Below are 23,680 nucleotides of genomic sequence, written 5' to 3'. Positions count from 1 at the left end.
CAGGACAGAGAAAAAAGTGTGGCTCATAAACAAAGCAAAAATGGCAAAATGTTGATAATTATACAAGTTGGGTGGTAGTGGTGCATGCGTGTTTATGTATGATTTTCTCTGAAAATAGAAGAAGCAGGGAGTTCTTGCTCTGGCGCCACGGGATCAACCATGTCTTGGGAGGGCTGGGATGCAGGTTTGATCCCCAGCCAGGCACAGCGGGTTAAGGATCTGGTGTTGCCACAGCTATGGCATAGGTCCTGACTGCGGCTTGAATCTGATCCCCGGACCAAGAACTCCATATGCTGCAGGGTGGCCAAAACATTGGGAAAAAAAAGTAGGAAGTGGGCAAATATATAAAATGCAACTGAGATATCAAATAAGATGAGAATTGATCAGTGGATTAAACAACATGGTAAACATTGATATTGATCAGTTGGCGTGGTGGAAAGGGAGTATATTTAAGAGAGAGTGGATAATCCAACTATATGAAGACATTTTGGAGACAATCTGAATGTGACCAAGTATCAGATAATTTTAAGGAATACTGTTAATTTTATGAGAGGTGATAATTATATGTTAAAGGAAATTTCATGTTTTTTAAAAGAGCATATGAGTATTTAGAGTTGAAGTGACACTATCGGGGATTTGTTCTTAAAACACTATAGCAACAAAAAATATAAAAGAGATAAGATGAAGCAAATACAGCAAATATTCACAACTGCAGAATCTTTTAAATGGATACATGGAGATTCCTTATATTATTCTCTCAATTTTTGTGTATGTTTGTAAATTTTATAATGAAAAGAGTTAAAAATAGGATGGAGGGGATCCTTAATCCACTGAGCAAGGCCAGGGATCGAACCTGAAACCTCATGGCTCCTAGTTGGATTCGTTAACCACTGCGCCACGACGGGAACTCCTAGACGCTTTCTAAAAAAATTTGGCTGAAATACAGTTGATTTACAATGTTTTATTAATTTCTGCTGTACAGCAAAGTGATCCAGCCATATATATATATATATATATATATATATATACACACATACATATATATACATACATACACACAAACGTCTCTTCCCATTTAAATTATCACAGAACATTGAATATGGGGTGATTTTTTTTTTTTATTTACTTTATGGCCCCACCTGTGACATGTGGAAATTCCTGGGCCACAGATTGAATCCAAGGCACAGCTGTGACCTACACCACAGCTATGGCAATGCTAGATCCTTTAACCCACTGTGCTGGGCCAGGGATCAAATCTGCCACCAAAGCCAGCAAAGCCACTGCAATTGGATTCTTAATCCATTGTGCCATGTTGGGAACTCCAGGAGCAAATGGCAAAAAAATGGAATTATTGTATAAGTGGAGGAATTGGCTTTATATGGAAACGTGGATAATTCATCTATGATAACGGAGAGAAAAACAAAATGTGTGAGTGCAGAATGCTGGCAGGTAAGAAGATATGATGGTGGGATTCTTCGGAAATTATCTTCTGAAACAGCAAGGCTGTTATCTGAGCTTGAGGATGGGAGAGAATGCTTGGCGGATCGGTGGGAAATGATGTAACGGTCATCTACGAGAAGCGAGAGTGAATGAACTGGGAACAAACAGTGTGATTGTTGGGCAACAATAAGGCCCACTTGAAATTTACAGTTAGGGGAGTTCCCGTCATGGCTCAACGGAAATGAATCTGACTAGGATCCACCAGGACACAAGTTCGATCCCTGGCCTCGCTCAGTGGGTAAGGATCCAGCATTGCTGTGAGCCGTGGTGTAGGCCACAGATGTGGCTTGGAACCCGCATTGCTGTGGCTGTGGTGTAGGCCAGGGGCTACAGCTCCGATTCGAACCCCAGTCTGGGAATCTCCACGTGCTGCGGGTGCGGCCCTAAAAAAGACAAAAATAAATAAATAAATAAATAAAATAGAAAAAAGAAATTATGCGTATGACTTTACTGCATTGCCCCCAATTTTTTCCAGCTCTGTTCAGCTGCTACAATACATACAATGCAGAGGCACATAGAGGTTTAATCAGGGTTTCGATTTTGCAAACAAGTATGCTCAAATGAGACAGGGACAGAAGAGTGAATGGTATATGGGAGTGAGTGACTGTGAATGACCATGAAATTCAAGCTGAGTAAGAAAGGGGAAAAGCGGAGTCCCCGTCGTGGCGCAGCGGAAACTAATCCGACTAGTAACCGTGAGGTTGCAGGTTCCATCCCTGGCCTTGCCCAGTGGGTTAAAGATCTGGCGTTGCCGAGAGCTGAGGTGTAGGTCGTAGACTCGGCTCGGATCTTGAGTTGCTGTGGCTGTGGTGTAGGCCGCTTCGACCCCTAGCCTGGGAACCTCCACATGCCGCTGGTTGCGGCCTCCCCAAAAAAGGGGGAGATCATTAGGGACGCATTTGTTAAATATTTCTGACATATCAAAGTGAATATGACAAGTAGTGAAGACTCAGAAAAATCAATCCGAGCAAGTTATAAGTTTGAAAGTCAACAGCATTATAGATGCTTATTTTGCCATAGGAATTTATACAATTACCCAAGGAAAGTGCTTTGAGTAACAAGAGTAGAAGATCCAAGGCAGAGCTCTGAAGAGTGCCGACAGCTCAAAATTGGGTAGAGGAGGATTTCCCACTGTAGTGCGACGGGACCCCAGTCTCTGCGGGGCTGGGATGCAGGTTCAGTCCCCAGTCCTGTAGAGTGGGTTAAGGATCCGGCATTGCCGCAGCTGTGGCACAGGTCACAACTTTGTCTGGCATCTGATTCCTGGCCTGGGAACTCCAGGGAACAACATATGCCATGAGGTGGCTAAAAAAGAGGGGAAAAAATTAGATGGAGGAGGAGACATCATACAGAGACTGAGAAGCAACGATCAGAGAGAGAGGAGGTAAACCCGGAATTTATTTATTTATTTATTTTTTTCAGAAGCAAGAGTTTGGAAGGGATTTTCTTTTATTTTTTTAAATTTTCCCACTGTACAGCAAGGGGATCAAGTTATCCTTACATGCATACATTACAATTACATTTTTTTCCCCACCCTTTGTTCTGTTGCAACATGAGTATCTAGACAAAGTTCTCAATGCTATTCAGCAGGATCTCCTTATAAATCTATTCTAAGTTGTGTCTGATAAGCCCAAACTTCCGATCCCTCCCACTCCCTCCCCCTCCCATCAGGCAACCACAAGTCTCTTCTCCAAGTCCATGATTTTCTTTTCTGAGGAGATGTTCATTTGTGCTGGATATTAGATTCCAGTTATAAGTGATATCGTATGGTATTTGTCTTTGTCTCTCTGGCTCATTTCACTCAGTATGAGATTCTTTAGTTCCATCCATGTTGCTGCAAATGGCATTATGTCATTCTTTTTTATGGCTGAGTAGTATTCCATTGTGTATATATACCACATCTTCCGAATCCAACCATCTGTCGATGGACATTTGGGTTGTTTCCATGTCCTGGCTATTGTGAATAGTGCTGCAATGAACATGTGGGTGCATGTGTCTCTCTCTCTCTCTTTTTTTTTTTTAATTATTATTTATTTATTTATTTTTATTTATTTATTTTTTGTCTTTTTGCCATTTCTTGGGCCACTCCCGCGGCATATGGAGGTTCCCAGGCTAGGGATCTAATTGGAGCTGTAGCCGCCAGCCTACGCCAGAGCCACAGCAACACGGGATCCAAGCTGCGTCTGCAACCTACACCACAGCTCACGGCAACGCCGGATCATTAACCCACTGAGCAAGGGCAGGGATCGAACCCGCAACCTCATGGTTCCCAGTCGGATTCGTTAACCACTGCGCCACGACGGGAACTCCCATGTGTCTCTTTTAAGTAGAGTTTTGTCCGGATATATGCCTAAGAGTGGGATTGCGGGGTGATATGGAAGTTCTATGTGTAGGTTTCTAAGGTATCTCCAAACTGTTCTCCATAGTGACTGTACCAGTTCACATTCCCACCAACAGTGCAGGAGGGTTCCCTTTTCTCCACAGCCCCTCCAGCACATGTTATTTGTGGATTTATTAATGAGGGCCATTCTGACTGTAAACCCGGAATTTAAAGCCAAGAGAAGAAAGTAACTTCTCATGAAAGAGAAAATCGACCATGTCAAGAATTGTTGACTGCTCTAGGAAAATGTTTAGAAAAATATATATAGAGAGAGGGAGAGACTACTGTTAGCTAGAGAGCTCTACCTATTGCAGCAGTTGTTGAAACTGTCTGGTACTGGGTTACGGATTAAAGAACAGAAAGTAGAACTTAACAGGAGTTCAAGAGGTGGATTTAAATCCCTGTGAAAGGTGAAATCCCCCCTTGGACTATAAATTCACTACGGCCAAGCACCATGTTCACCTCGGTTCGCTCCACAGAAATAAATCTTGACATGCAGCAGGTGCTCTTTGAATGTCTGCTGGATGAATGAATTCAGAAATAAATGAAGGCAACCTGGTAAAATAGAAAGAGTGTGGACTCTGGATATATTCACCTGGTTCATGTCTACTCATCCATCAGATTAGCTTCAGTGTGATTTCTTCAGAGAGTCCTACCCAGCACAACGCCCACTGGAAAACTCAATATTTTGCATGTTTCTAGCAAGTGCCCAGGTGCTGCTGCTGTTGCTGCTACTCTAGAGTGTTTCTCAACTATCTGAGATTTAAAAAAAAATTTATCGCATAGACCGATAGTTTTGTAAACCAGTAAAAATGACTAGAAAAAGGAAATAACAGATATTTTGTTACTAGATTTACATACATAAATTTATGCTGCCAAACTGCTAAAAATGTTTTCAAGAGCTTGCTCTCAGTTTCTGACTTATTGCTTTTTGGATCAATAAGAGTTTGCCAACTGGCCCAGGTCTAAGGAACACACGTGAAGGAACAATACCCCTCTTTTTTTTTTTTTTGTCTTTTTCAGGGCTGAACCCTCGGCATATGGAAGTTCCCAGGCTAGGGGTTGAATCAGAGCTACAGCTGCTGGTCTACACCACAGCCGCAGCAAAGGGGGATCTGAGCCACGTCTGTGACCTACACCACAGCTTACGGCAACACCAGATCCTTAACCCACTGAGCGAGGCCAGGGATCGAACACTCATCCTCATCGATACTAGTCGGGTTCATTGCCGCTAAGCCACAACAGGAACTCTCGGGAACTCTCCTCTTAATGATCTCTACATTTATTTCTGCTCTGAAGAGCCAAGAATGTTTTCTGTTTTGCTTTTTTAAGATGATGACCTTTTTTTGAAAGCTTTATTATATGATTTACATTTGCTTTGTTTTATTTTGTGCAAGTACCTTCGGCTAACTTAAATGTTTCGCACTTAGTTTTTAGTTCTTCCAGTGGTTATGTAACTGTAACAGTTTCTTGTATTTCTTGAGACTTTTATCTATGAACTCTGCCCTCTGCAATTACTGTTCTTCTCACTTCCTCACCTTCCCCTTTCACATGTAATTGGAGTTAATGACAAACGTAATCTTAAAAATTCTTCTAAAGATTACCTACATACCTTTAAAGGATCTTCAAATAAGCTTATATCTCTATATTTATTGGCTTTAAACACTATCTTTTGCTCTCCCAGTAGTAAAAGAGGAGGAAATCCAATGTCTTTATCTCTTTCCCAACATCCATTTATTTTATATATGTATATATAATTATAATTTATTACATTATATATTAAAACATAATACATAATTATATTGGGTTAATATATCTTATAATATTTATAACTATTATGTTATTTTTTATAATATATTAATCTAGTATAATTATATTTGTATAATTTCATGTTGTCACAGATTATAACTTTTATATTGTACTTTGAAATTTTTTTTTTTGGCTGCACCTATGGCATGCAGAAGTTCCCAGGCTAGGGATTAAACCCACACCACTGCAGTGACCCAAGTCACAGCAGTGACAATGCCAGGTCCTTAACCTGCTATGCCACAAGGGAACTCATGCTTTTAATTTTTTTTTTTTTTTGTCTTTTTGTCTTTTGTCTTTTGTTGTTGTTGTTGTTGTTGTTGCTATTTCTTGGGCCGCTCCCGCGGCATATGGAGGTTCCCAGGCTAGGAGTTGAATCGGAGCTGTAGCCACCGGCCTACGCCAGAGCCATAGCAACTCGGGATCCGAGCCGCATCTGCAACCTACACCACAGCTCATGGCAACACCGGATCGTTAACCCACTGAGCAAGGGCAGGGACCGAACCCGCAACCTCATGGTTCCTAGTCGGATTCGTTAACCACTGCGCCACGACGGGAACTCCTATGCTTTTAATTTTTGATGCTCATAGTTATTTTATTCTGAAGCTGTCCTATGTTTGCAATGATAGAGTCTAAGATGCTTTTAAAAGCTGTAGGCTTTCTCACTTTTCTTTAATCAACTTTTCATCTGCTCTTTATACATTAAATATTGGGCTCTATCCTAGACTCTTTTAATCTTTTAACTCCAGTAGCATACCCTGAGTGTTCCTATATATATAAATACGTATCTGTAACTTTTAATTGCCATCTATATGCTCCTAAATGTTTCAGTACCCCTTGATGAATGAAGGAGATCGACATGGCTCTATCTTTGCATGGAATCATATTTAGAGAAGTTCACAGTTCAGCAACCAAAAAGTAACTCCAAAATGATGCAAGGACTTTACAGGCCTTGTTTGGGAACTGAGAAGAGGATTTCATTAGTCTTCTTCCTCCCCCACCTGCTTTCCTTACACACCACAAAACAACTACTCCCACATACTCACGCGGCTTGCTTTTCTTCTCTCTGCTTCCCCATCTGTCTTCTCCTTTTCTTCCTCTCTTACAGCTCCTTCCCGAGTAGGTCAACTGAGCTTCTTGAACTAAGTTCTAGTTCTTTTATCTCATCCATTGTTCTTCCTGTTTATTATTCGCCTTATCCTGCATGTCCAAAGCCCAAAGAAGCGGTCTGGTATCCGTAGAACTCCCTTGGCCAGGGGAAGACTCAGGAATGAGAGAGAAGGTTGTAAGCATTTTCTTGTTAATAATTTTCATTCTGTCGTGGAAATGCATGAATGCTGACAGCATTCCCAAACTTTATTTTTTTAACTTATTTTTTCCTTTTAGAACCATACCCACGGACATGGAAGTTACCAGGCTAGGGGGCAGTTTGGAGCTGTAGCTGCCGGCCTATGCCACAGCCACAGCCACGCCAGATCTGAGCTGCATCTGCGACCTACACCACAGCTTGAGGCCTTAACCCACAGATTGAGGTCAGGGATCGAACCCGGCATCCTCATGGATACTAGCCAAGTTCTTTCTTTTCTTCTTTCTTTCTTTCCTGCCCCACAAGGCATATAGAATTCCCGGGCCGTTGATCAGATCTGAGCCTCAGCAGCCACCTATGCCACAGGCATGGCAATGCTGGATTGAACCTGTGTCTCAGCACTCCCAAGTCACCGTGGATCCCATTGCACCATAGCAGGAATTCCCTAGTCGGGTTTTGTTGTTGTTGTTGTTTGTTTGTTTTGTTTTCTTGCCACCCCATGGCATATTGAGCTCCCTGGCCAGGGATCCGATCTGAGCTGCAGCCTTGAAACAAGCGGTAGCAGCACAGGATCCACTGCGCCGGGCTAGGGATGGAACCTGCATCCTGGAGCTCCCAAGCTGCAGCCCAACCCATTGTGCCACAGCAGGAGCTCCCTTGGTAGGATTCGCAACCCCCTGGGCCCTAAGTCCACGTTCCCTGGACTTTAGACCCAGACATCCAGCTTGTTTATCTCATAAGCACCACAGAATCATCCTGTCTCCAGATTGTCTTTCTTTGTAACGTCTACGACTACATTTGTTCAATTATTTCTTCCACGCAAGATCAAACAAATCTTACTGAGTGTGTGACCACATGAGTAAATGAAATGATGAAACTCGTTCTTCCTTCAGCTGTCTTGCTAGGACAGGGAAGGACACCGCCATCCACCTGGTTATTTAAACCATAATCCTGAAGGCGTTCCTGCGATGGCACAGCAGGCTAAGGGTTTGGTGTTGCCTCTGTGGTGGCGTGGGTTTGAGCCCCGGCCTGGGAACGTCCATGTGCCGCAGGCGTGGCCAAAACCAAAAATGAACCATAATCCTGAAGCTCATCCTTGATGCATCACATTCAATCATTTCCTCCATCTGGCTAGTCATCCAGTCTTGTACATTTCTTTTATTATTATTTTAGGGCCACACCGGTGGCATTGGGAGGTTCCCAGGCTAGGGGTCCAATCAGAGCTGTAGCTGCCAGCCTACACCACAGCCACAGCAAGGCCAGATCCAAGCCGTGTCTGCGACCTACACCACAGCTCACGGCAACGCCAGATCCTTAACCCACTGAGCGAGGCTGGGGATCAAAACTGTGTCCTCATGGATGCTGGTCAGATTTGTTTCAGCTGACCCGTGATGGGAACTCCAAGTCCTGTAATTGTATAACTTTAATATTTCATCAAGGTGTCCTTTTCTCTCTAGGCCTACGGCTACTATAAAACTCCGACAAGTATCTGATTGCTTTTACCTATTTCTTTGTAATAGGCTCCTATGGGGTTTCTGGCTTCCACTTTTATTCTTCTCCAATATATCTGTCCAGGACATGTTACTAATAGTTCCAGACAAGCCTACCATTCTTTTTCTTTCTTTCTTTTTTTGTCTTTTTAGGGCCACACCTGTGGCATATGGAGGTTTACAGACTAGGGGTCTAATTGGAGCTGTCGCTGCTGCTGGCCTAGACCAGAGCCATAGCAACACCAGATCCGAGCCGTGTCTGCCACTTACACCACAGCTCACGGCAACGCCAGATCCTCAACCCACTGAGCAAGGCCAGGGATCGAACCCGCAACCTCATGGTTCCTAGTCGGATTTGTTTCTTTTTTTTTTTTTGGTCTTTTATCTTTTTGTCTTTTGTTGTTGCTATTTCTTGGGCCACTCCCGCGGCATATGGAGGTTCCCAGGCTAGGGGTTGAATCGGAGCTGTAGCCACCGGCCTACGCCAGAGCCACAGCAACACAGGATCCGAGCCGCGTCTGCAACCTACACCACAGCTCACGGCAATGCCGGATCGTTAACCCACTGAGCAAGGCCAGGGACCGAACCCACAACCTCATGGTTCCTAGTCGGATTCGTTAACCACTGCGCCACGACGGGAACTCCCGGATTTGTTTCTGCTGCGCCACGACGGGCACTCTACCATTCTTCTTTACGGAAAATTATCCCTCCCGTACATCTGTCAGAGGGTCATTTAGGCAAATCAAATTCTGTACCACATGATACCCTCGTCCCAATTTCTAGACATAGTTTATTAGACCAGGAAGGTACCCCTAACTAATGTGTAGGTTATCTAGCAACTATTAAAGTAACTTTGATAAATAACTTTATTAAATTTAATAAATTAAATTAATTTAATAAATACATTTAATAAATATTTAATAAATAACTTTAATAAAGCAACCATGAAAGCAACTATTAAAGTAACTTCCAGGAGAGTTGCCGAGATTTCCTGCTTCAACAGGGCTTGGATGGAACCCAGCCCTTGCCCTCTCTTCAAGAGCTCTCAAACCTCTGCACCAAAACTCCTGCCTCCACTCTAGCATGGCACAGCTGCCCCTGCCCGTCCTCAGGTGCCTGCCATGACCGCCGAGTCCCCCCTACAGGTGTGCCAGAATTCACCCTAACCCGTGCTGCTACCACGTCTCAGATGATGCCATCAACCACCAGGTCAACCTGGAGCTCTAGGCCTCCTACGTCCACCTGTCCATGTCATGCTCTTTTGACTGCGATGATGTTGCTTTGAAGAACTTTGTCAAATACTTTTGTTGCCAGTCTCCTGAGAGAGGGAACATGTTGAGAAACTGCTGAAGCTGGAGAAACAGTGAGGTGGCTGAATCTTCCTTCAGGATATCAAGAAACCAGACCGTGATGACTGGGACAATGGGCTGAATGCAGTGCAATGGGTGCTATACTGTGCATCCGTCACTGCTGGAATGACGGATCCTTTAACCCACTGGCACTGGGCAGGGGATTGCCCCTGCATCTCCACAGTGACCCAAGCTGCTGCAGTTGGAGTCTTAATCCTGTGTGACTTATTACCTGAATGAGCAGGTGAAATCTATCAGAGAATTGGGTGACCAGGTTACCCACTTGCACAAGATGGGGGCCCCTGAATCTGGCATGGCAGCGTGGCTCTCCGACAAGGATGCCCTGGGAAAGGGTGATAATGAGAGCTACGTTTTGGGCTGGCTTCCCTGGTCATTAAGGCAGCATGTGCATGTTGGGATTACCCTTACTTTTTCTATAAGCTGTACTAAAACATCTGCTTAAGTTCTTTCCTTAGTACCATTCCTTCAAAGAAAGAAATTTGGTACCACCCCCCACCCCCACCCCCGCCAATGAAGTAACTTGACCGGTAAAGCTTGGCTACGTAGCGTCTCACCCTTAGGCAAGGGAATTAGAAAGTAGGGAATGAATCAGACCTCGGAAGCAAGAAATGAAGATTTACAAATTGCCTAAAGAGGCCCATTGGTACAGAAGAGACGATGATCAAGACAAAATTTTAGGTACGTAGGAAACATTGGTAGATCAAAGTGATGCTATAAAGCAATAGTACAGAACAGAGGGTAAATCAACTGGTCGATTCCGGGAGGAAAAGCGAAAAGACGCACGAATTAAGGCAGAAATCAAGAGAGACACTTAGTCACGGTAATGACAGCATAGAGTAAGACGTCTGACACGCCTGCTGCCGAGGGTCCTAGAGAGGCCTCCAGTTCCAAAGTTTCTGAGGCCAGCTGTACATGTAGTCTTGGGTTTCCCCCAGATTCCTGTTTCCTTTATTGCCAATTATATCCTAATGTATTTAATATGTCTTCAATTTCCCTCGGTAGCTGGTGTCCTGCCCAAGATTGCGTTTGGGTCCACCAGCTCTAGCAAAAAAAAGTTCAATAGAAGTCCTCATATTAAGTGATAATGACGAAGGTTTGGTTACAGGCAACAGACACCCCAGCTTACAGTGCCTTAATGTAGAGGAATACTTCTCTGTCTCACAGTATCCTCAGAGAGCAAGGATGGCAGCTCTGGTCCATGAGTTTATCTTGAAACTTTCTACTTTACTGCATTGCCGTCCCTTAGATGTTTTCTCATCCCTGTGGTCCAGGATGGATTATTACCGTGACCACTTTCCAAGCAGCAGGCTGGTCAAAAGGAGAAAAGGAGAAAGACACGGCCTTCCCCTTTTTGAACACAACTCAAAGGTGCCCTCATTGTGCGTACTGCCAGCTCACTGGTCAGAGCTTAGTCACATGGTTCGTCACTTAGCCACAATTTTGTCTTTATTCTGGGTGGCGTGTGTCCAATGCTATGAAAAGAGAAGAGTGAGTATAGGGGGACACAGATCTGTTTTTGCCATAACTGCAATAAGGAATCCTTGAAGCTAACTCTTAGAAGAGTAACTGTGGGCCCCTCTGAATCACCTAGAGAGTCTCTCATTGAAGAGGCAAGCCTGGAGTGCCTGTCGTGGCTCAGCAGTAAGGAACCCAACTAGTATCCATGAGGACTTGGATTCGATCCCTGGTCTCGCTCGGTGGGTTAAGGACCCGGCGTTGCCATGAGCTATGGTGTAGGCCGCAGACGTGGCTCGAATCCCAAGTTGCTCTGGCTGTGGTGTAGGCTGGCTGCTACATACAGCTCCAATTTGACCTCAGCCTGGGAACCTGCATATGCCGTGGGTGCGGCCCTGAAAAGACAAAAGACCAAAAAAAAAAAAAAAAAAAAAAAAAAAAAGAAGAGTAGAGACTGTTAGTGTCACTGAAAGCATCCTTCTGCAAGAGGGTATATACCGATTCCTCGCCCCCCTAGAAACGCTAAGAGTAACTTCTTTTAGGAGAATTAACAAGCGATCATTGCCTAGGGAAAGGGGCCATAATTAGACACTATTCTGAGTGTTTAAGAGGAAGAACTGCAGGCTCCTTGGGAAACTCGTCCTAGGACTGCTTGTTTCCCTGGCCATTGACTTGATGGGTATGAAAACTGAAAATGTATAGGACTAAATGCTCCAATTGTGGGAACATTAGCCTGGGCAACTTTGGCTGAGCTTGGCACAAAGGGAATGGGATTGGCCTCTCTCAAAAAACTTTAGCTGGGAGTTCTCGCTGTGGCATAGCGGGTTAAGAATCCTACTGCAGTGGCTCAGTTCACTTCAGAGGTGCGAGTTCAATTCCCCTACTCAGCACAGGGGGTTCAAGGATATGGTGTTGCCACCGCTCTGGCTCGGATTCAACCCCTAGCCTGGGAGCTTCCATATGCCGCAGGTGTGGCCATTAAAAAAAAAAAAGAAGTAAAAAAGAAAAACTCACACACAAAAAATGAAACCAAAAAACCTTTGTTGGATTGGGAGGATCTTGTTATAGGGTCTGTATTAGTCTTCTTGCGCTGCCATAACAAAATACCATAGACTGGGTGGCATAAGCAACAGAAAATTATTTTCTCACAGTTCTGGAGGCTAAAAGTCCAAGATTAAGGTTCCAGCTGATTTGGTCTCTGGTGGGAGCTCTCTTCCTGGCTTGTAGATGGCCACCTCCTACCTAGATAGTCACATGTTCTCTCATGCATGTGTCCATGGGGTAGGGGCCAGCAAGCCTTCTCTGGTGTCTCTTCTTATAAGGATAACAATCCTATTGGATCAAGGCCCCATCCTATGACTTCATTTAACCTTAATTTCTTCCTTAGAAGCCCCAGCTCCAAATATAGCTACACAGGAGTTAGGGCTTCAACATATGAGTGTGGGGAGGACACAGTCATTCAGTCCATAACATAGTCCCAGGAGGCAGTGACGCTGATGGACTAATCTAATTCTGGCTGGACTTGACTGTGGAAACGGTACTGATTTTTCTGGAGTAGATTTCAAAGATAACTACAGATTCTTCCCCTCTTTTAGTCTATTACCCCTTGCATGTGACTTTAGTCCCTTCCCACACTGACTTGCTTTGGCCATGACTTACATTGTGATTTTTGACTTGCTTTGGCAGTGGCACAATTGCCAATGTGGCACCAAGAAAGACTTGAAAAGTGCTTTCATATTGAGACTTGCTATTTTTTTTTTTTTTTCTGTTCTTGGGACCCCTATCCCTCCAGCCCTGTGAAGAAATTCAAGCTGGCCTGCTGGATGATGAGTGATATGTGACTTAGTTGCCCCCCTTGCCATGACCAAAAGCCTGAAAACTGCCAGAAGACTGAGAAAAGTCATTCTAGATTGTTTAGTCATAGTCAATGCTCAGCTAACTGCAGATGCATTTGCAAACCAAGTGTGATCAGCTAAACTGACCTAGGCCATAAGAACTACTCGGTTGACCCAAAGAATTATTAACAAAATAAATGGTGGATTTTTTTTGGGGGGGTGCCTACCCTCCCACTCCCTGCCTGCAGAAGTTCCTGGTCCAGGGATCAAACCCATGCCACGGCAGTGACCAGAGTCACAGCCGTGGCAGCAATGGATCCTTAACCTGCTGAGCCAGGGCAATCCCTTAACGGTTGGTGTTTCAAGCTACAAATTTTGGGATGGTTTCTTATATTACCATAGGTAAGTACCATACTTACCTTTAAAAATACATAGGAACCTTGGATTTCTTAGATAATTAGGAAGATACTAGATTTCCTAATAACGTGACATGAGGGGCCTAAGTGACTAACTAGAAAAAGAAAGGGGATGTCATCACGTGTATATCCCAAGATTACTGAACAGTTTATGTCTGTTACACGTCTCAATACTGGTAGCCCTCAGCTCTGAGCTCTAAGCCAATTTGACTCTTTTTTTTTTTTTTTTTTTTTTTGTCTTTTTGCTATTTCTTGGGCTGCTCCCGCGGCATATGGAGGTTCCCAGGCTAGGGGTCGAATCGGAGCTGTAGCCGCCGGCCTACGCCAGACCCACAGCAACGAGGGATCCAAGCCGCGTCTGAGACCTACACCACAGCTCACAGCAACGCCGGACCTTAACCCACTGAGCAAGGGCAGGGATCGAACCCGCAACCTCATGGTTCCTAGTCGGATTCGTTAACCTCTGCGCCACGACGGGAACTCCCAATTTGACTCTTGGTTGGATGCTCACTGTACGTCTTCACTGGCTACCTCGCTGGCACTTAGGAGCACACACCTTTAAACAATCAATCATAATCTCCTTCAAACTTCTTTTTCACTGTTTCCGATATCAGTTTTCCAAGCCAGAAACTAGGAAATCATTTTCAAATCTTCTCTTTCTCTCTACCCAGATGTAGTCAACAGTTCCTAATGTTTCAACTTTCTGAGTCTCTCTAAAATTCACTCACTTTCTTCCAACACCACTATTACTTTTTATTTTTTATATGTAATATTTTATTTATTTTTTCATTCTAGCTGACTTACAGTGTTCTGTCAATTTTCTACTGCACAGCTTAGGGACCCAGTCACACATACACGTATACGTTCTTTTTTCTCACATGCTCATGCTCCACCATAAGTGACTAGATACAGTTCCCAGTGCTACACAGTAGGATCTCATTGCTTACTATTACTTTCTTAGTACTTAGCATCACCTCTTTCCCAGATAATTGTAATATTCTCTTGATTTGCCTAGGATTTGCTAGCGGAATGAATGTGAAATATAGGAGAAAGAAAAGACTCAAGGATCATTCTGAGGTTTTGGCCTGCGCAACTGAAAGAATTGACTTGTCATTCCTTAAGCCGGGGAAGACAGGGATAAAAGTGGATTCAAGCCACATTGTGTCACATGGCCATCTCCAGCCAAGAGACTGAGGAAGTGAGTATCTGGCTGTATTAGGTTTCTATCACTGGGTAATAAATCACCACACACTTATCAGGTTAAAATAATACACATTTATCTCACAATCTCTGTGGATCAGGAGTCCAGATATGACTGGGTTATGTTCTCATCTGAAGATTCAACTGAAGAAGGTTCTGTTTCCGAGCTCACCCAGGTTGTCAGTAGAATTAATTTCTTTGTGGTCGTAGGACTGAGAATTTTGGTTTTGTCTTCTTCTTCTTTTTTTTTTTTTTTTTTGCTGGCTCTTGGGCCAGAGGCTGCCCATAGCTTTCAGAGATTGCCTGCAATTTTCTGCCGCATGACTCTCTCTACAGGCAGTTCAGAGGCCATGCTTTTTCAAGGCCATTGGGGGAGTGATAATGAGAGTGAGTCTGAAAGCAAGATAGCGTCTTATGTAATGTAATAATCATGGGATAGCACATCACGTTTGCTATATTGTATTGATAAGAAGTAAGTCAAAAGTCCCACCTGCCTCGGATCACGCAAAGGCATAAACCCTGGGAAGGAGGTGGAACATGAGCACCACCTTAGTGTCTGTGTGTCACACTGACTTTCCCAGTCCCCTATAGTGGAAGGTAAGAGGTTGGGATGGAGTGCTGGTTCCTAAGTTGCCAAGGCCCAATCAGTGGATTCTCTTGCCAGAAACTGAATCTGGAATGATGATGCAGTTATGAAGGGAAGGTTGGAATCCCCTTTGCAGAGGTATGTGGCTCCAGACAGCACACTGTCTGCTGGTGGTGTGGAAGTAGTGGTGACAGCACTGTCCTGAAATTGTCCCTAATGTGTACTCTGGAGAGCTTCCTTGTTTCCTGCCAGTTTCAGAAGCCTGATTCTCCAGTCTCTGTTCTGCTCCGTGAGCCTCTCTAACAGCCTTCTAATCAATTCCCTTTCGGTCTTAGGCTAATCAGAGTTTGTCTCTTTTCTCTGTAACCAAGACTGCGGCAGACTCTGTACATGCAGGGACCTATAAATAGCTGGCATAACTATAAATAATAGGTACAGCAGAAATTAATAAGGGAAGGTGAGGCAGACAGAGACCAGATTTCAGATGGCCTTGCCAACCACGTAAGTTTAATTCGTTTCACCTTGAGGATCATGGAAATCCATTTAACTTTCAAATAAGAGAGTAACATGTTATATGGAGATTCTTGTAAAGGCTTTTTGGAGGATGGGTTTGAAGAGAAAGGGACTGGATGTAGGTGACTGAGTTAGAAACCTTTCCTAGTTAAGTTGGTGAGAGAAGATAAGACCTGAGCTGAGGTGGTACCAGTGGGACAGAAAGAGACGAACGGGAGAGACAGTAAGGTTATAGAAGCAACAGGACTTGTTCATTTAAAAATTTTTAGTTGAGGAATTCCTGTTTTGGCTCAGTGGGTTGAGAACCTGACAGAGTGTCTGTGAGGATGTGATCCCTGGATTAAGTATCTGGCATCGCCACAAGCTGCAGGGAGGTCGCAGATGCAGCTCAGAAATGGTGTGGCTGTGGCATAGGCTCACAGCTGTGGCTCTGATTCAACCCCATATATTGCAGGTGCAGCCCTAAGAAGAAAAAAGAAATGTAGTTGATTGACAGTGTCGTGTTAGTTTCAGGTGTACAGCAAAGTGATTCCGCCAAGCATAAAGACTTGTTCATTAATTGGATGTGGACGTGGGAGGGGAAGGAGGAATCTAGGGCTACTTCCAGGTTTCTGGTTGAGGCAGCTGGATGGATGATGGTGAGGGACGGGAACAGGGAATACAGGAGCAGACTGACGCTAGGCTGTAGGGTACATTGGTTGTTTTTGTAGGCTCTGGTATCTGATATACCTTGGTTTGAACACCGCCTCTGCACTTATTAGCTGTGTCATATTCAGCATGTTATGTAACTTGAACCTCAATAAATTGGAAATAACACAACTTACTTCTTGTGTGCGTATGTGTGAATTGAATGCACAGTGTCTGGTCTTTAGTAGGCACATTATAATGTTAGCTATTATTACCTCTCAGAAAGGGTTCAGGGAGGAGGCCTAGGAAAAAATAGAGAAAGCCTTTAGGAAACGCTACTGTGAAAAGAACTTGGTCAAGTCAAAAGAGGAAAAGTATAGTGCTGTGGCCAGAAAGAGGAGGTCAGACAGGGCTGAGCTACAGCCACGTTGCTGAGCAGATGAGTCACTGAAAGTGATGGGCTGAGCTGCCCAGGCCACAGCTGAACTCTGTGGCCAGGCTGGTCTGTGCTGTAATATGACTTCATTGTCAGTGAGGAGTCGTGGGGGTGTTCCGGAAGCCCTTAGGTCTTCCCCTTGCCCCTGGAGGAATGCATCACTTCTTCCTCTTTTATAGCCCCCCCCACCCCCGCTTACTTTCTGGAAGCATAAGGAAACAGTGGGAAGGGACGGGAAAACCAGAGTCCGAGTCCTGTCTAGTTTGCTCAGGGGCCTGGTGCCTGTTCCTTCGCCTTGGTCTTCTCTTTTTTTTTGGCCGCTGGCGGGACGTGAGGAAGCTTCTGGGCAAGGGATCCAAGCCCCGCCGGAGCAGGGACCCCAGGCGCAGCAGTGACCCGCTGTGCCACAACGGAACGCCCACCGTGGTCTTGTTATCCGTAACAGCACAATGGGCAGACCTGCCTTCTGTGCGATGTGAAGATTTGACGGCGGTGGGCAGGTGCTCCGTAAAAAGGCACGCTTTGGTGTTGTGTTCCCTGGTTCCATATTTTGTCTCCTTAGGGCTCCTGGTTCTTCCTGCTCCCCGCCTAGTTCCTCGAGCACGCTTATCAGTGCTAATTCATTTTTGGATCCCCAGCCCTTCGCGTGGCCGGGCATTCAATTTCATGAATGGATGAACGAACGAATCAATGAGCGCTCGCCGCGGCCGCCGGCGCGTCGGGCCCCGCCCCCTTCCGCTCTGCCTCCTCTCCCCGCGGCGGCCGCGCGGTGGGGCCACGGGCGGGTCTCTCGCGACCGTTCGCTGGCGCGTGCGCGGGAGGCCGCGCGCGGCCGGAGGTGGCGGGCGGGCTCCCGGTGCGCGCGCGCGCGGGGAAGGGAGGGGCGGGGCCCGGCCCGAGGCAGGCAGGCGGGCCGGCGGGCTGGCGGCCGGCGGCTGGCGCTGGAGCGGGCGGCGGCGGCGCCGGCGGCGGGGGGCCGGCCGAGCGTGTGCCGGGTGGGGGGAGCCGAGGCCGCGGCGATGCTGCCGCCTCCGTAGGGAGCGCCGGGGAGGCTGCGGCGCTTGAGGCTCCAGGGAGCGCGGAGGAGCTGCGGGCTGGGGTCGGTGGCTTTGGGCGCCTGCCCCGCCATGGTGGCCGCGGGCGGTGGTTGGCGCGGCAGCGCTGCGGCCCGGGGCCGTGCGGGGCCGGGACGGTCGCGGCGCTGACGCCCGCGGTGCCCAGCTGCAGATATGAAGCGGAGCCGCGGCCGCGACCGACCGCAGCCGCCGCCGCCGCCGCCGGTCGCGCGTCGGGAGGATGGGGCTCAGCGGGCGGCGGAGCTGCCCCAGCCCTTAGCCCCGCGCCGGCGAGCGCCGCCCGGGAGGCAGCGCCTGGAGGAGCGGACCGGGCCCCCGGGGCCAGAAGTCCCGGAGCAGGTAGGGCGGGCCGTGATCTGGAAAGGAAAGCCTGGGGAAGGGGAGCCTGAATGGGAGCGAGGAGGGGGAGGGCTCGCTCCGGCGGGAAGACTTGAGCTTGGGCGTTGAAGGGGTGGGGACTGAATAGTTCGGCAGGAGGAATGGGAGGTCTGGAGAGGCGGAAAAATGGGGAGTGGAGACTTGGAAGTGATGGTCTGGGGTTGATGGGAGATGAGGGAGCAGGGGGATGAAAACCGGTCCTCTGAGCGTCTGAGGTCAGGATGGGAAGAAGGGGCGATGGAATGTGGGCTGGGAGTAAATGAAGTGCAAAGAATAGGCTCACTAAAGCGGTGTGGAGGAGTTATCCCGAGGGGTAAATAGTGGCGTAAGGTAGGGACCGTCAGTATGATCATGTGCGTTATCCTTCTCTTGGAGATGATCTTGGCAGTTGTGAAAACGGATGTCATTCTTAAGAATTCTCTGATTTTTCATCATTATAGTCTTGTAGGCGTATGATCACAATCATTCTTAAGTTTTGCTTCTGTAACTATCCCTTTCCTGAGAAAGCACTTTTTAAAACATAGGCTGTTAACATCTGTGCTTTGGGGATGGATGAGTGCAATCTCAAGCCCAGTACAGTGAGCAGAGAATTCCTGGGTACAGTTTTCCGCGTTGTAGGAGTTTACCACGGCAGACACCGTAGTGGGAAAACATATATGGAAAGAAGTGCCAGAAGTTCATGGGGTTTCCGAATGGACAGGATGTGTTCATATAACTTATCAAGTGTAGGCGTATTTAAAAGGAGGGATAAAGGTCAGTTTTATTTGTCGGGAGGAGTCGTCACTAATAACTGTAGGACGTTCAGTGTAACAGTATGTGGCCCTTGATCTTGTGGGATTGACAGAACAAAAGTTCTGTAGTAATGAACTCTAGGGACACCTTTCCTTTCGCACGCTCCACTTACGACCCTAGTGACCTTATCTTTGGGTCTTTCAAGAGTTCTTTTAGGTCGCCTGCCTCTTTCCTATATGTTAAATAAGCATTTTTCTTAGACATCGTTCTTTATGATGTCGTTTCAGTGGTGCACCTGTTAGCACATGGATTTTTTCCCTCTTTTGTTCCTTTATATTCTCCACCGAGTCCTGAGTAGACTGTGCTGTTGGCTGTCTCTGGCCTTGCTCTCAGGCCTTAGATCATTGTCCTCCCGTATAATTTACCCCCTCATCCACACCTTTTATATTCTCTGCAGTTCCTGTTCGAAACATGGTAAAATGTACTGAAAGCCTAGATCCTTTCCTGACTCAGTTTACCTGGTCCATCGGACCTTATTTCATGCTTCACTAGAGTTCAAGGTTGCCTGATTTCCCCCTCTTCTCTATCTCAGGATTTCTGTGTTCACTTATCTTTTGCTTCAGCCTCGAGAGAAGGCAAGCCCTTCTATTTGTGTCCTTGATTTCATCCCCTTTCATCTGCTGTAGGCCCTTGTTATGTATGTTATTTTCTCTTTGTCTTATATCTCAGGTAAAAACAAAACAGCATAATTTCCCCGAATTGTGTAACTACCTAAACTACTTTGTAATCTCATTTTTGCTTTACCAGCAACCTTCTTGAAAAATGCATTTGTACTCACTGGCTCAGCGTCTTCCCCTTGTATGCATTCCTCATATTATGGTTTGGCTTCTACACATAAGCTCTCCCCGAACTGATGATTTTAATAGTATATTAATTTTTTTTTTTTTCCTTTGTAGGGCTGCACCTGAGGCATACAGAAGTTCCCAGGCTAGGGGTCACATCGGAGCTGCAGCTGCCAACCTTCGCCACAGCTACACCAGGTCCGAGCTGCATCTGTGACCTACACCCACAGCTCATGGCAATGCCAGATCCTTAACCCATGGATGGAGGCCAGGGATCGAACCTGCATTCTCTTGGATACCATTGGATTCTTAACCTGCTGAACCACAGTGGGAACTCCTGTTTACTTTTTGATTGAGATGCGACTTACAGTGTGCGAGTCAAACAATTCAAAGGTTCCTTCAGCCCATGGAACGAAGACACTCATGTGGCCACTCATGATGATGTTCATAATTTGATAGGGTCCTTAAAAGTCCATCGCTTGAAATTATTTGATGTTGAAAAGGTAAAAATTTCTGTTGAGTGTGTTGTGAGGCTGGATGGATTCCTTTCATTCAGAGAGTAAGCACCCTACCTGATCACCAAGCCTCTGCCTCTTACAAATGCCTTTGTTCCCCGTTTCTCATGGCACGGGGTGGGCCTCCTTTTGCATTTGCTATGCTGGTGTTTAGGACTAACTACTGAGCAGGATGCAGGACTTGGATCTCTAGGCCAGTGGCTTACTGTACCATCAAGATAGAATTCCTTTTGTCTCCTGTGAAATGTGCTTCTCTCTGTGCCTTTCCTTTTCCTTGTCATCAAACTTGAAATTATATCCATGGTCTTTGACTTTCCCCACTCCCTTGACCCCCTCATCTGAATTCTGCTGATTCTGTCTTCGTGACATCTCTCAAATCATGGGAATACCCACTGTCATCACCTAACTCAGCATTTATAAACTTTTGTCTTGGTTGTTGTAATACCTTAACTGCATTTACTACACTTTTAGTCTTTTAGCCTCCGATTTATTCTGCATTCTAACTACCTGAGTTCCAGTGATAGAGAATATTAAGTGATCATTTTCATTTCTTTATCTTCAAAACTTTCATTAGCTTCTTTATATCCATAGAATAAAGTTTGAAGACCTTGGCATTCAAGGTCCACTTGATACTTACTACCTTTTTTTTTGGGGGGGGGGAGTCTTTTTAGGGCCACACTCTTGGCATACAGAAGTTTTCCAGGCTGGGGTCAAATCAGAGCTGTAGCTGCCAGCCTACATCACAGCCACAGCAACGCGGGTTCCAAACCATATCTGTGACCTACACCACAGCTCAAGACAACGCCAGATCTTTAAGCCACTCAGCAAGGCATGGGATAGAACCTGAGTCCTCATGGAAACTAGTTGGGTTCGTGAGCACTGAGCCCTGATGGGAACTCCTGATACTTATCACTTTTTATTAGAATTGGAGTTAGCTGCCTCTTCTTTGGTTCCCAAGACTTTGCTTTGTCTGCTTTGCAAAATACATAATTGAAATTGCTCCTCTCTCTCATTAGTAAGTTCTTTGATGCCCAGACTGTTTCATTTACTGTTGTATACCTAGGGCTAGTATGGTTTTGAAACATAGTTACTAATCTGAATGTTTATTGGAAACATAGATGTGGCTGGTGCCTAGAAGAGATATTTCCTCAGCAATATCCTACCTAATGGTTGTCAATCTCATCAGAGAAAAAACTCCATAGAGGCTGCCTTATTCATCATTGTACTGGCCTTTATCGTTTTAACTGGTATGTATGGGCATTCGTTAAATATTTGTTTACTGCTTAGGCACTTTCATATATTTATTTTAATTAATCATCCGTCTGAAAAAGCTCTTTATTCTCTGTTTTGGCCCATTAAAATTCTACTCAAGCTTCCAGGCCTAGCTTATGCCACAGAAACTGTTCTGTGAAGTTGCTTTTTCACGATTGGGCTGTAGCAGCTCGCACTTCTATCATTCTGTATTCATTTTTGTATTATTTCATTTCTTCTTTTAAGTTGTAAATTATCGAAGGTAGGGACTGTGTCATCATTTTATCTACCATCATGCATTGTCAAGAGCTTTGTTATAGTAGATCTAAGTAATGATGGAATGAATGGATGAATTAACAGAAAATGATGCCAGTATTTTGAATTTGGGTAACTTGAGTAATTGTGGTCGTCAGATAGAAAGAAATAGATCAGCGAAGGAAATGAGACGTTTTTGAGGACGGAGGAAGATGGTGTTCATGTTTAGTCTCTCGAATTCCCTCAGCACCGTTATGGAGTTTTCCAAATTATTTTCACAGAAATAGTATCTTCTCTTTCTTCTGCACTACAATGCTAGTACAGTGGCAAAAGCACAGGGCAGAAAACACACAGAGGGGAGGCTGCATATGTTGTGTAGGAACTGTAATCAATTTGGTATTGTTGGAACTTGAACTTGAAGGTGTGGATGATGAGTTAAGAGACTAAAGAGTCTAGATTGTAGAAAGTCTTTAGTCCTATGTGAAAGAATCATAAATAGGGGAGTAGGATAGCCTGACTTGATTTTTAGCTGAATTACTCTGGAAACTGTGTGGAGGATAGAATGTAGGACATGGTGTTTAAAATGTGGGCTTTTGAGAATTTTTCTTAGTTTTTTCAATCCAGAATGTTCATTAGCCCTCCTCCCCTCTTATCCAGAAGCAGTATGAGTAAGGGCTAGCTCCTGCAAGACTGTTACCTTTGGAAGATTCATTTTCATCAAAGGTGCTGGCAGCAGGTGTTCCCATCATGGCTTAGCGGTAACCAACCTGATTAGTATCCATGAGGACTTGGGTTCGATCCCTGGCCTAACTCAGTGGGTTAAGGATCTGGCATTGCTGTGGTGTAGGTCGCAGATGAAGCTCGGATCTGGCATTGCTGTGGCTATGGTGTTGTCTGGTGGCTACAGCTCTGGTTCAACCCCTAACCTGGGAAGATCCATATGCTGTGGGTGTGGCTCTAAAAAGGCAAAAAAAAAAAAAAAACCAAAAACAACCCAAAAAGGTGCTGGGAGCAGAGCCTGGGATGATGGAAGCAAGTTGGACAGTGTTCCTTGATGAGGGTGGGAGCATCTGCTTACAGATTTTCCCATCGTTGTTTTACTGGCTGTCCTTTAGCCAAAGATCACCCTAAAAGCTTTTTCCACCGCGGTTACTCATGGCCACCTATGATCAGGACTAGTCAGAGGAAGCTTAATATTGCAACCCTTATGCCTCCTTCATTGCTGATCTAAACTTCTCTGTGGTTCTCTGCTGAATTTGCCGTCTAGCTTTGTACCTTCTTGGGAAAATCCTTAAGGTACCTTGGTAATTACTACTTTTTATCAGCAGATGTTGGTTGTTTTTCATCAGTGATATACATACTGGGGGCCCTAAGGGGTTTGAAAACCAAGTTATTGGGTCACGGCCAGCCACTGGGGAGTTTGGAGCAGAGGAATTACATGACACACATTCATTTCAATCCCATCTTTATGGCTACTCTGTTGAGCATGACCGAATGGGTATGTGGAAGCAGAGACCAGTTAAGAGGCTCTTGCAGTTATTCAGGCAAGAGAGCAAGTGATATGAAACAATTGTCTATGAGTAGGAGAGTGCTCCTCTTTATAACAGAACTACTTGAGGAGTTCCCGTCGTGGCTCAGTGGTTAACGAATCCGACTAGGAACCACGAGGTTGCGGGTTCGATCCCTGGCCTCGTTCAGTGGGTTGAGGATC

General features: G+C 45.4%; 1 protein-coding gene across 1 annotated transcript in view; it reads left to right on the top strand.

The window, feature by feature from the left end:
- MAST2 (microtubule associated serine/threonine kinase 2) overlaps window positions 17,855-23,680 on the top strand; it is a 213,154-nt gene continuing 207,328 nt past the window's right edge. The window contains 1 exon segment of the mRNA XM_021096724.1: window positions 17,855-18,335. Within this exon segment, the coding sequence (XP_020952383.1) occupies window positions 18,150-18,335 (186 nt within the window). The 5' untranslated portion in view covers window positions 17,855-18,149.

This window comes from Sus scrofa, chromosome 6 (genome assembly GCF_000003025.6).
Source record: "Sus scrofa isolate TJ Tabasco breed Duroc chromosome 6, Sscrofa11.1, whole genome shotgun sequence".
NCBI classification, from domain to species: domain Eukaryota; kingdom Metazoa; phylum Chordata; class Mammalia; order Artiodactyla; family Suidae; genus Sus; species Sus scrofa.
This window is presented reverse-complemented; position numbering and strand designations above follow the sequence as displayed.